General features: G+C 44.7%; 1 protein-coding gene across 11 annotated transcripts in view; it reads left to right on the top strand.

The window, feature by feature from the left end:
* LOC109870797 (RNA-binding motif, single-stranded-interacting protein 1-like) overlaps nt 1-13,584 on the top strand; it is a 64,887-nt gene that overhangs the window by 37,137 nt on the left and 14,166 nt on the right. For 8 of the 11 annotated variants that reach the window (XM_020461419.2, XM_020461420.2, XM_020461421.2 and 5 more), the window contains exons 5-11: nt 8,717-8,874; nt 9,891-9,970; nt 10,645-10,760; nt 11,053-11,102; nt 11,184-11,271; nt 11,991-12,041; nt 13,272-13,382. In XM_020461419.2, the coding sequence (XP_020317008.1) occupies nt 8,717-8,874; nt 9,891-9,970; nt 10,645-10,760; nt 11,053-11,102; nt 11,184-11,271; nt 11,991-12,041; nt 13,272-13,382 (654 nt within the window). The remainder of the gene's footprint in view (nt 1-8,716; nt 8,875-9,890; nt 9,971-10,644; nt 10,761-11,052; nt 11,103-11,183; nt 11,272-11,990; nt 12,042-13,271; nt 13,383-13,584) is intronic. The other 3 variants (XM_031805398.1, XM_020461425.2, XM_020461426.2) reach the window with 1 other exon arrangement.

Below are 13,584 nucleotides of genomic sequence, written 5' to 3'. Positions count from 1 at the left end.
CCGGTTGCCAGGAGAACGCTACCTTTCCAAATGCATAGTGCCAACTGGAAAGTGTTGTGGAGAAGGAATAATGGTATTGGGCTGTTTTTCATGGTTGGGGCTAGACCCCTTAGTTCCAGTGAAAATAAATCTTAATGCTACGCATGACATTCTAGACGGTTCTGTGCTTCCAACTTTGTGGCAACAGTTTGGGGAAGGCCCTTTCCTGTTTCAGCATGAAAATGCCCCCATGCACAAAGTGAGGTCCATACAGAAATGGTTTGTCGAGATCGGTGTGTAAGAACTAGCCTGCACAGATCACAGACCTCAACTAGACGTCGACCGATTAATCGGAATGGCCCATTAATTAGGGCCAATTTCAAGTTGTCATAACAATCGGAAATCTGTATTTTTGGGCGCCGATTTGCTGATTTAAAAAATATATATATTTTAAATACCTTTTATTTAACTAGGCAAGTCAGTTAAGAACACATACTTATTTTCAATGACTGCCTAGGAACGGTGGATTAACTGCCTTGTTCAGGGGCAGAACGACAGATTTTCTTGCAACCTTACAGTTAACTGGTCCAACGCAATAATGACCTGCCTCTCTCTCATTGCACTCCACAAGGAGACTGCCTGTTACGCAAATGCAGTAAGCCAAGGTAAGTTGCTAGCTAGCAATAAACTTATCTTATAAAAAACAATCAATCATAACCACTAGTTAACTACACATGGTTGATGATAATACTAGATATTATCTAGTGTGTCCTGCATTGCATATAATCTGACTGGGCATACAAGCATACAAATATCAAAGTATCTGACTGAGCGGTGGTAGGCAGAAGCAGGCACGTAAACATTCATTCAAACAGCACATTCGTGCGTTGTGCCAGCAGCTCTTTGTTGTGCGTCAAGCATTGCGCTGTTTATGACTTCAAGCCTATCAACTCCCGAGATGAGGCTGGTGTAACCGAAGTGAAATGGCTAGCTAGTTAGCGCGCGCTAATAGCGTTTCAAACGTAATTCGCGCTGAGCCTTCTAATAGTTGTTCCCCTTCCTCTTCATGGGTAACGCTGCTTCGATGGTGGCTGTTGTCGTTGTGTTGCTGGTTCGAGCCTAGGGAGGAACGAGGAGAGGGACGGAAGCTATACTGTTACACTGGCAATACTAAAGTGCCTATAAGAACATCCAATAGTCAAAGGTTAATGAAATACAAATGGTATAGAGAGAAATAGTCCTATAATTCCTATAATAACTACAACCTAAAACTTCTTACCTGGGAATATTGAAGACTCATGTTAAAAGGAACCACCAGCTTTCATATGTTCTCATGTTCTGAGGAAGGAACTTAAACGTTAGCTTTCTTACATAGCACATATTGCACTTTTACTTTCTTCTCCAACACTTTGTTTTTGCATTATTTAAACCAAATTTAACATGTTTCATTATTTACTTGAGGCTAAATTGATTTTATTGATGTATTATATTAGGTTAAAATAAGTGTTCATTCAGTATTGTTGTAATTGTCATTATTACAAAAATATATATATATATAGTCCGATTAATCGGTATCTGCTTTTTTTTTCGACCTCTAACCTCAACCCTATCGAACACCTTTTGGGATGAATTGTGAGCCGACTGTGAGTCAGGCCTAAATGCCCAACATCAGTGCCCACTTAGGCTCTTGTGACTGAATGGAAGCAAGTCCCCTCAGCAATGTTCCAACATCTAGTGGAAAGCCTTCCCAGGAGAGTGGAGGCTATTATAGCAGCGAAGGGGGGGGGACCAACTCCATATTAATGCCCATGATTTTGGAATGAGATGTTTGACGAGCAGGTGTCCACATTCTTTTGGTCATGTAATGTGTGTGTGTGTGTATGCCTAATGTCATCCTGTCAGCTGAGTGCTCACCTGCTTTGGAGGGGCTCCAGGAGTGAGTGGCGCCGAACTGTGAGGTGGAGAGGACAGGCTGATGATACCCTGCGATGACAACAGGGTGACGTGCTGAAGAAGGAATCCTCTCTGGGGGCGTGTGTCTAAGCCTCAGTAGGAGCAGAGAGGCCTCAGTGTCCCCTTTCTAAAGGAGGCGCATAGGGCAGTCAGTGTCTGCGTCCCAAAATGGATTCCTATTCCCTATTTAGTGTAGCGCACAAGCTAGGGAATAGGGTGCCATTTGAGACTCAGGCAGTGTGTATTTTATAAAGGAGGCTCATCTCGTCTGCTCAGAGGGCTTATTTACGCTAGCCTTTCCAAAGCCACCTCCGGCCAACCGGACTTTCAGGCAAAACTAACCACGGCACAAATTGTTGGGAAATATACTTTCCCGTGTCCTCTCTCTACATCCAAAGATGATAGATGTAAATGTAAATCAACGGGGTTCCAGGTTTAGAAAGTCTTAAATGTACAGCCTAGCACTGAGACAAGTTTGATCGCCTTGGCTTTAGGCAAGACAGGTGAAGGCCGGGCTGCTTTTTGACACAGTGCCGAATATTCATGTCTCACAGACTTTTCCGTAATTACTGGAAAATCATGTGCTTGCATAAACATATTTTCCAGTTTATAGTGCGAAGAAGTAAAGTGTATATATTAAATGAGCCATTAGTTTCTCTTTCAAGCTTCTGGAAGTATTGCTGTGGAAATTTGGAAGGAAAAAAGGGCAAAAGTAACGTGAAACTATGAATAAGACAAGGTGGTGAAGATGGATCTTAGTTTGAGAAGCATGAGTCATGAGCCTTGCATTTTGTGTGTAACCGATCTAGCTTGGTGCAGCAGTACTCCCTGAAGTCACACCAGTTTGTGCCACTTTAAAAAGGCCTGACTAACTAGACTGCCTGTAATGAAAGGGCTATGATCAGGGTACGTGTAGCCAGTTTGCCCTGTTATAGAATGTCCTTTGAAAGTCTTATGTGTCCAGTTGGACTGAGCTCAGTAAGACTGCCACAGTTTTGAGGCCAGTTTCTGGTGGGAGTCAATTGGGCAGAGATTTCACATTGTTGGTCTTCAAAGGGGCAGCAGGCCCTGTAATAACTTTGAACAATGTAGTTTACATTCTTGGACAGAAGAAAGGGAAGTAAATAATTGGAGGTTGTCGTGGCAACTCCGCCAGTTAAATTTGTGGGGGGGGGGGGGAATCAGGCCTGAAAAGTCTGAACAAGAATCCTAGAAAAGATATTCCCCCGTGAATCTCTGCAGCTTCTTGACATCCCTCCGTGCACCTATTTAACTTTTAATTCAAATAAAGCTGTTTTGTAGGGCATCCCTAAGTTTAATATAGGCATTGTTCAAGGTAAAGGCCATTAAAAAGTCAGAGCCTTTTCAGTTAAATGTTTTCTCATTATTACAAGGGCTTGCTTGGGCTTAATGGACACTCCAAACAAACGGCCATTTTTTCTGAAAGTGTTTTTTTCTCTGCCTGTGCACCATTCAAAAGGCATTCACTCATTATTATGTCAAAGGCAGGTGGGTGGAAAGTCAGCATAAGGGTTTCCTGTTGAAAATGTTCTTCTAATGTTATTCCCATGGATGAATCACGCTTAGATTGGTTCCTTTTCCTCGATGCATGCATACTTATATTCTCACATGGCGTCGGGGAAGAAGGCAGACGTTTTACGTGTCCCCAAACGATTTGTGTTTTTTGGTTTGTTTATTTGTGTTGTTTGTAACTTATCTTTTGACTTATTTTGTACATAATGTTGCCGCTACTGTCTCTTATGACCGAAAATAACTTCTGGACATCAGGACTGCGATTACTCACCACGGACTGGCAGTATCCTTTTTTCCTTTAACGAGTCTGACGAGGCGAACGATATACTGCTTTCTCGGGAACAGGCCCAGATCCCTGTGATTTACGTGAAGAGGAGGTTGGAGGAAAAGGGGCCAGAGGGCGGGCCTTCTTAGAATTCATATGCGATCAAATAAACCCCCACTTCCTTCCATTCTGCTAGCAAACGTGCAATCTTTGGAGAATAAAATCGATGACTGGAAGATTAAACTACCAACAGGACATTCAAACTGTAATATCTTATGCTTCACGGAGTCGTGGCTGAACGACGACACTATCAACATACAGCTGGCTGGTTATAGGCTGTACCGGCAGGATAGAACAGCGGCATCTGGTAAGACAATAGGCGACGGACTATTGTAAATAACAGCTGTTGCACGATATCTAAGGAAGAGTATTTCATGATCAGCTGTAGACCAATTATCTACCTAGAGAGTTTATCTGTTCATAGTAGCCGGGGACTTTAATTCAGGGAAACTTAAATCCGTTTTACGAAATTTCTATCAGTATGTTAAAATGTGCAACCAGAGGGGGAAAAAACTCTGGACCACCTTTACTCCACACACAGAGATGCATACAAAGCTCTCCCTCGCCCTCCTTTTTTCTAATCTGACCATAATTCTATCCTCCTGATTCCTGCTTACAAGCAAAAATTAAAGCAGGAAGCACCAGTGACTAGATCAATAAAAAAGTGCTCAGATGATGCAGATGCTAAGCTACAGGACTGTTTTAATAGCACAGACTAGAATATGTTCCGGGATTCCTCCGATGGCATTGAGGAGGACACCACATCAGTCATTGGCTTCATCAATAAGTGCATCGATGATGTCATCCCCACAGTGACCGTACATACATACCCCAACCCGAAGCCATGGATTACAGGCAACATCCGCACTGAGCTAAAGGCTAGAGCTGCCGCTTTCAAAGAGTGGGACTCTAAACCAGAAGCTTATAAGAAGTCTCGCTATGCCCTCTGACGAACCATCAAACAGGCAAAGTGTCAATACAGGACTAAGATGGAATCGTACTACACCGGCTCTGACACTCGTCGGATGTGGCAGGGCTTGCAAACTATTACAGACTACAAAGGGAAGCACAGCAGAGAGCTGCCCAGTGACACAAGCCTACCAGATGAGCTAAACTACTTCTATGCTCGCCACGAGGAAAATAACACTGAAACATGCATGAGAGCACCAGCTGTTCCGGAAGACTGTGATCACGCTCTCTGCAGCCAATGTGAATAAGACCTTTAAATACCATCAACCTCTACCTGTCCGAGTCTGTAATACCAACATGTTTTAAGCAGACCACCATAGTGCCTGTGCCCAAGAACACTAAAGTAACCTGCCTACATGACTACCGACCCGTAGCACTCACGTCTGTAGCCATGAACTGCTTTAAAGGCGGGTCATGGCTCACATCAACACCATTATCCCAGAAACCCTAGAACCACTGCAATTTGCATACCACCCCAACAGATCCACAGATGATGCAATCTCTATTGCACTCCACACTGCCCTTTCCCACCTGGACAAAAGGAACACCTATGTGAGAATGCTATTAATTGACTACAGCTCAGCATTTAATACCATAGTGCCCTGAAAGATCATCAATAAACTAAGGACACTGGGACTAAACACCTCCCTCTGCAACTGGATCCTGGACTTCCTGTTGGGCCACCCCCAGGTGGTAAGGGTAGGTAACAACACATCCCCCACACTGATCCTCAACACAGGGGCCCCTCAGGGGTGCGTGCTCAGTCCCCTCCTGTACTCCCTGTACCACTCATGACTGCACGGCCAGGCACGACTCCAACACCATCATTACGTTTTCCGATTACACAACAGTGGTGGGCCTGATCACTGACAATGACGAGACAGCCTATAGGGAGGTCAGAGACCTGGCCGTGTGGTGCCAGGACAACAACCACTCCCTCAACGTGATCAAGACAAGGGAGATGATTGTGGACTACAGGAAAAAGAGGACCAAGCACGCCCCCATTCTCATCTACGGGGCTGCAGTGGAGCAGGTTGAGAGCTTCAAGTTCCTTGGTGTCTACATCACCAACAAACGAACATGGTCCAAGCACAACAAGACAATTGTGAACAGGGCATACAAAACCTATTCCCCCTCAGGAGACTTAAAAGATTTGGCATGGGTCCTCAGATCCTCAAAAGGTTCTACAGCTGCACCATCGAGAGCATCCTGACTGGTTGCATCACTGCACCCCCCCCCTCTTTTACAGCGCTGCTACTCTCTGTTGTTATCATCTATGCATAGTCACTTTAATAACTCTACCTACATGTACATGTTACCTCAACTAACCAGTGCCGCCGCACATTGACTCTATACCGGTACCCCCCCTGTATATAGTCTCGCTATTGTTATTTTACTGCTGCTCTTGAATTACTTGTTACTTTTAATTCTTATTCTTATCCATATTTTTTTTAGCTGCATTGTTGGTTAGGGGCTTGTAAGTAAGCATTTCACTGTAAGATCTACACCTGTTGTAGTCGGCGCATGTGACGAATACAATTTGATTTGACATTCTAACATGTTGCAGAAGGGTATATCTGTCACGATCGTCGTATGAGGCGGACCAAAATGCAGCGTGGTATGTGTTCATAATGATATTTTTTATAAAAGCAAGCACTGAACACTGAATACAAACTATACAAAACAATAAACTAAATAACGACCGTGAAGCTATAATGAGAACTGTGCTGACACAAACAACTAACATAGACAATCGCCCACAAACAAACAGTGAAACCTAGGCTACCTAAGTATGATTCTCAATCAGAGACAACTAATGACACCTGCCTCTGATTCAGAACCATACTAGGCTGAAACATAGAAATCCCCAAATCATAGAAAAACAAACATAGACTGCCCACCCCAACTCACGCCCTGACCATACTAAATAACGACAAAACAAAGGAAGTAAAAGTCAGAACGTGACAATATCATATATCAATAGCATTGGCTGATACAAATAACATCCTAAATAATATGTGCATAAACTTGTTTTATTGACTAGTAAACATCCTCTTGTGTTGATGGATGAGGAAGATCTACTTCTCTACTTATTTTGGACATAAACAGATGACCGTAGTAATAACCCTGTGCCCTAAACACACCATTTGGAGGGACTCCCTCTCAGGCTAGACAAGCAAACACTCCCCTCCACCCCACCCCAAATCCCCTCCCATCAGCCCGCCACTGGCCCTCGGTGAGCACGCCTCAGTCACATGACTGCTAATGACTGTTTTGCTGTTGACCCCATTCACTGCTGCACAAACAGATGTCTTATCTCGCTGCCAAATTTTGGTTCCTGCGTTTTAAGAGGCGCTCCACACGCACAGGAAGGCTTTCTTCTCTCTAATTTCTCTCAGATGATGACGGAATTAGGAGTTAGCCGGGGTTTATACTAAGAGAACTCCTATTCGGGATGACTCACGGGTAAACCATGTGGAAATGATCCGACACTCAACCCCTTCCTTTGATCCATTGACTATATTACTAGTCAAATTCCCTGTGGAATACAGGTTGCGTGTTGACTATTCCCTAATTCCTATGTTTTAACACATAATGTAGGCAGCCTGCTATCTGAATGGATCTACGTGGCCTATTCGATATTACATCTTTAAAGCCCATTTAATTGGATGAACGCTTCACCATTACCCTTTAGATAAGGAAGTATTTTTGAGCTTGAATATAACTAGTGTGTGTGTTTGTGTGTGTGTGTTGTTTGGTTTTGATTATCCTTGTGGGGACCAGAAGTCCTCAGAAGGATAGCAAAACAAGGACATTTCGTGCAAGTGGGGACATTTCGCCGGGTCCCCACAAGGAACAAGTTTTTTTTTTTAGGCTCAGGGGTTAGGTTTAGCGTTAGAATCAGGGTTAGGGGATATGTTTAGGTTTAGTTTTAGGATTAGGTTTTTAGGCGTAAGGTTAGGTTTAGGGTTAAGGGTTAGGGAATTAGGATTTTGAATGGGACATTTTTTTGGGGTCCCCACGAGGATAGTAAAACAAAGGTGTGTTTGTGTGGTGAACAGGGAGGAGTGTTGCTGACCCCTCTTTCCATTCCAGAGAGCTCTTTAGAGTTATTAGAGCAGCACACACACACACACTCTGAGCCCTGGTGCTGCTGAGTGCTGAAACACACTCCTCCCTTCGCCTAGCCATCGATCTCACCTTTACCTCCTCACCAACCCCTCTGATTCAACACATGTTCTGGGTGCGGCTTTGCTCTGCTGTTCTTTTCTGTGTGGGGCCAAATTCATTGTTCCTAAATAGTTGGATGTTGTATTACTTTAGTGTTAGGCTGGGCTCTGAATACAGCAGGACGCTGATGAATATTAATGGGGAGCGGCTGCTCCCCGGGTACCCGTAACTGTGTCTTATGTTTCTGCTGATGCTATTGAAATACAGGAAGAAATCAGCTGATGTGGGTCTCAACCAGCCGTGGGCTGCATGCAAATCACTCCTCATCACTATTCATGGTGACCCTTTATTAGCGAAAAACACAGGCAGACAAAGACGCCAAAAGCGGGAGAAAGACATCATGGCCAGGGTTAACCCAATCACGGTAGTCAGATGGGTCTCAGAGTGTGCATTCAAAATGGCACCCTATTCCCCATCTTCTTTTCGCAACGCTGGTGTATTTAAAACGGAACAGTCCACGGGAAGCCAGAAGTTAAATCAAATTTACTTTCAACTTACTGTGCCAGTGGGCTGGACTGTTGGTCCTTAAAACAGTTCTGGTGACCTCTGGATAAACTACATTGAAACAGAATCCAAAATCCTCCCTCATACCTGCCTTGCCTGAAACTGAAATGAATGCCAATAAAGAGATTTGAGTTGGAAAGTTTGAGATGTTGGTGTTTTTCCAGGTGTGTCATGGTGGTCATTAACACCTTTGAATGTTTCCTGTCTTTTATCACCACTCAGCAACAAGAACAAGACCCCACCAACCTGTATATCTCCAACCTGCCGCTGTCGATGGACGAGCAGGAGCTGGAAAACATGCTGAAACCGTTTGGCCAAGTCATCTCTACCCGGATACTGAGGGACTCCAATGGAGCCAGTAGAGGAGTGGGCTTTGCAAGGTCAGCCTCTGGCATACTGTGCTCAAAGTGAACTTATTCTATTTTATTCTATTCTAAATGACCACGTACTGTAGTTGTAGAATGAACAGGAGTCACAACCTCTTTTTTTTCCCACATGACAGAAATTGATAGCGTGAGTTTGTGCTATTATGCCAACTCCTTGTCACTCCTTGTTATGCAAATGTGGGTTGGGCTTGGCAAGGCCAGCAATGGAGTTTACAAGTGCACAAACAGATCTGAGATCAGGCTTAACATTTATATCACATAATCAAAATACCCAACAATACATGGCTTCCCACTGGGCATAGACGTCAATTCAATTTATATTCTACGTTGGTTCGATGTAATTTCAGTGAAATGACGTGGAAACACGTTGATTCAACCAGTGTGTGCCCATTGGGTTGACTATAGCGGCAGCCCATTCGTTTGAGTGTTATTGAGAAGGTGTTATTGTATTTCCACTTATTTTAATTAAGTTTTTCACAAGAGAGGTTGAGTGAACACAGTGTGGTTAGTTGTTGATCCTAGGGGACGACAAAGGTTTAATGCAAGGGCTCTGGTGGCGCGCGAATAGGGCGAGAGAGAGAGAGAGAGAGAGAGAACGCGAGAGAAAGAAAGGGAACAAAGGGAGAGAGCATGCATTCTGTTGAAAAGGGCGTAATTATAGTGTTAATCGGGGCCTCCTCCTTTCAAGCTCGCATAACAGGACACCAGGCCAATCTAAAAGGGTTTGATTCACAAATTAGCAACATAGGATCATAGGAATGTCTGTCAATGAGCGGGTGTGTTGTCAAGTCCCTTTACTACATCAAATATATGAATATATACTAACCTCAAGTGCACTCTGTCAACCAAGATAAAAGTCCAGTATATTGATGTTTAAAATAAACTACATTTTATGGAAACGCCTGCATTTGTGTTCACTCTTAAACATAAAGCCGTGTAGGATGCCACCATGTGATTCTGCAGTATATATCGTGGATTTGATTTAACTTCATTTAACCTGCATATTTCAGGATGGAGTCGACAGATAAATGTGATGCCGTTATCTCTCACTTCAACGGGAAGTTTATTAAGACACCACCTGGAGTTCCTGGTAAGAGACCGATTTCTACAAATCAGTTTTTTTTCGCTCTTTTGAGCAGCAGCACTGCTCTCAAGGGTTCGCTCTTTTATTAAATAGCTTCAAATTACAGTAAATGGTGGATTGCCTGTCGGTTCATTGGGATGAGAACCAAGACATTGAGTCGTCAGGCAGCGAGGGGTCAAGCATGATAATACAGCGAGGGGTCAAACTGATAATACTGGGTATGTGTGTGGTGATGGCCCCCATAGGGCCCCATAGACCCAATGTTATAAGGCCCCCATAGACCCAGCACTAAGAGGCAGAGTGCAGAGCTGCCTTGTGTGGCCAGAGAGCTGCCTGCCTTCTTTCCCACTCTAAGCTATTTAATTGGATTATTTGACTCAAATCGTGTCCTCTGGCCCTGCTGCCTTTAGGAGAGGACGGGGATTACAGGGCCGCAGCTGTCCAAATGTGATGTCTGTGTTTCCCAGCCGGGCGTCTTAAAGCCCACTCCCAAGCTCAGCAAGAGCTGGCCGCCTGATTGACAGTACAGTAAGCAATGCAGACAGCACCGTGCATACTATGGTAGCGTTTGTGAAGCCCCTCTCTCTCTCTGCCTTTGTTCCCTTTCGCTCTCTCTCTCTCTCTCTCTCTCTCTCTCTCTCTCTCTCTCTCTCTCGCTCGCTCTCCCTCTCTCTCTCCAGCGCCACCGGAGCCCTTGCTGTGCAAGTTTGCTGACGGCGGGCAGAAAAAGAGGCAAAGCCAGAATAAATTTGTGCAAAACAGCCGCGCGTGGGCTAGAGACGGCGATGCTAGACTGGTGAGTGCTGCTGCCCTTTCGTTTCAGCATGCATTTTGGATGGAGTGTGAATTACTGTACATGGAGGAGCACATCTATCGCGGGCATTCTGGCTCCAGTTTTAATGAACATGCGTCAAGGTTAAATCTTATACCAAAAACGGAGAGATTTACGAAGTGTAAATACAGTAGTTAGTCCACAGGTGTCAAGGGGAGATGTGTTTGTGTGTGTAGGTTGCCTCAGGGTATGGGTTAGCTCCTCTCATTAGGTTAGCTCGTCTTATTTTAGCTCCTGTTATTTTGTATGTCCCCAGGCTGGAATGACCCTCACGTACGACCCCACCACAGCTGCTATGCAAAACGGGTAAGAAGAGCCACTGCTACAAAACCATAGTGTTCCTATTATCTTGTAGGACTTTATAAGCAGTTGAACTTCCTTCTACAGATTTTATGTGTCGCCGTACAGCATCGGAAACAGGATGATCTCTCAAACGTCCATGTCTCCATATATCTCCCCTCTCTCCACGTACCAGGTTGGCATCTACCTCATTCAATTTCAATGGATAGATGGGTTTGCATGACTTTGAATAGCGTTACTATTATATACACCCATAACACACATTTTCTGTAACTGACCAGGTATTTATGAACCTTTTATGACACTTGGGAGTGTTCTCCTTGGAGGATTGTGGTTCGGGATGTGAGAGGTCACTATGGCCTCTTTCTCAGAGCTGTGTGTGTGTGTGTGTGTGTGTGTGTGTGTGTGTGTGTGTGTGTGTGTGTGTGTGTGTGTGTGTGTGTGTGTGTGTGTGTGTGTATAAAGTCAGGTCAAGAGAGTCAGTGCAAATAGTCCGGGTAGCCATTTGATTAACTGTTCAGCAGTCTTATGGCTTTGGGGTAGAAGCTGTTCAGGAGCCTTTTGGTCCCAGACTTGGCACTCCGGGCACTGCTTGCCGTGCTGTAGCAGAGAGAAAGGTGGCTAGGGTCTTTAGACAATTTTCCGGGCCTTTCTCTGACACTGCCTAGTATAGAGGTGTACGTCCCAAATGGCACCCTGTGCTCCATATAGTGCACTATTTTTGACCCAGGGCTCCGGTCAAACTTAGCGCGCCACATAGGGAATAGGGTGCCATTTGGGACGCAGTCCTGTAGTGCTGAGCCAAACACAGAGGCGTGTGAGCTCCTGAAATAGCTCCCTCCCAGTGCCTGCCCTGTGCTAGTATATTTACAGAGTGTATGTGTGATGTTCCAGGTACAGAATCCCTCCTGGGTTACTCACCAGCCCTACATCATGCAGCACCCAGTAAGACCAAATATACTACCTTTCTCTCGCCATCCTTTACTCTACTGCCTCTTTCCTCACATCTCCTGTCCTTTTCTTTCCTCCCTCACTTTGTTATGTTTCTCCTCTCCTTTTTTCACCTTTCCATCTTATCTCCATCTTATCTCTGTTCTTTCTTACTCTGGTCAGATGCATAAATCAGCTGTTCCCTTCGCTTTGTGTTATTTCGAAAAAGAGGAGAAACGGGGATGTGGAAAGGGACATGAAGGGTGATGATGCCACACTTACAGTACAGTGTGTGACTGGGCTCTCTGCGATTTACTGGCACTACGGTGTTGACAAAGATACTAGCACCAGGATGCCTGGCTCCCTTGGTGTTGCTCACCACACGATAAGTTGGAAACACTTCAAACATCTTGTGTTTGATGACTGATTCCATTTGTATTTCCTAACAGATGGTTGGGAGCTGAGTAAGTATTGCTCTGTAATAAAGTATTTCTCATTTTCACAAGGAAATAGCGGTTCCCAATGGATGTTTTTACAAATAATCCTCCCCATGTGCCTCTAGCCTTTTCAGTGTTAATCAGCCAGGATTGTCAGTGTCTGTGTTCCAGTTGGCGCCCAATTCCTTATAAAGTGGCCCTACGTTTGACCAGAGGAATATAGGCCCTGGTCAAATGTAGTCCAATGTACATGGAATAGGGTGCCATTTGAGAGGCATCCAGTGACTTCTAAAGCCAGAATGGCCAGCTACCTTGTAATGTGGATACAGGATATGAAGTCCGACACACTGAGCTCAGTTGATCTCCCTCTTGGTCTGAAACCCAACACAGGGCAAGCCCTGGTGGAACGATAAATGATTCACGAAGGAAAAGGATTTCATCTAGGTATTACTGCAACCCTCTCCAGCCTCCACCTGTCTGCCCCGACTAGTGCCAAGAGACTGAACAGGATCCCAAATGGCACCCTGTTCCCTTTATAGTGTACTACTGTTGACCAGGTTCCCTTCGGGCTCTCGTTAAAAAGTTGTGCACTTACCTAGGACATGTGCCATTTAGGACACAGTCAGTCTGTCCTTCTTTCTCTCTTCCCCTTTCTCCTGTTTCGGTCATTTAGATATTTGGGGTAGTAACCGTGGGTTTGTATTGCATTTACTTGTTATAAGTGCAAATACATAGAGGATCTATGGATGTCTGTATGCCTCTGCTACCCTCTGCTGCTCTGCTCTCATCCTCACACTCTCCGTCCCAGGGAGCGGTGATATCGCCCTCTATGGACCATACTATGTCACTACAGCCTACATCCATGATGAGCCCTCTCACTCAGCAGATGAGTCACCTCTCCATGGGCAGCACTGGAACGGTAAGAGAGGAATGGTCAAGGGGTCAACTAGGTCCACACTGGGTTCATGTGTTACATAATTAGAGCAAGGGCCATACCGTATGTATCTCAGAGTAGGAGTGCTGATTTAGGATCAGTTTGGGCTAATAGATCAGGAATAAGAATACATGGACCTGATCCTAGACCAGTGCTCCTATTCTCAGACACTTGATAGATACGGCCC

Source organism: Oncorhynchus kisutch, linkage group LG26, assembly GCF_002021735.2.
Source record: "Oncorhynchus kisutch isolate 150728-3 linkage group LG26, Okis_V2, whole genome shotgun sequence".
Lineage (NCBI taxonomy): Eukaryota > Metazoa > Chordata > Actinopteri > Salmoniformes > Salmonidae > Oncorhynchus > Oncorhynchus kisutch.
Note: the sequence above shows the minus strand (reverse complement) of the source record. Positions and strands in the feature narration are given on the sequence as shown.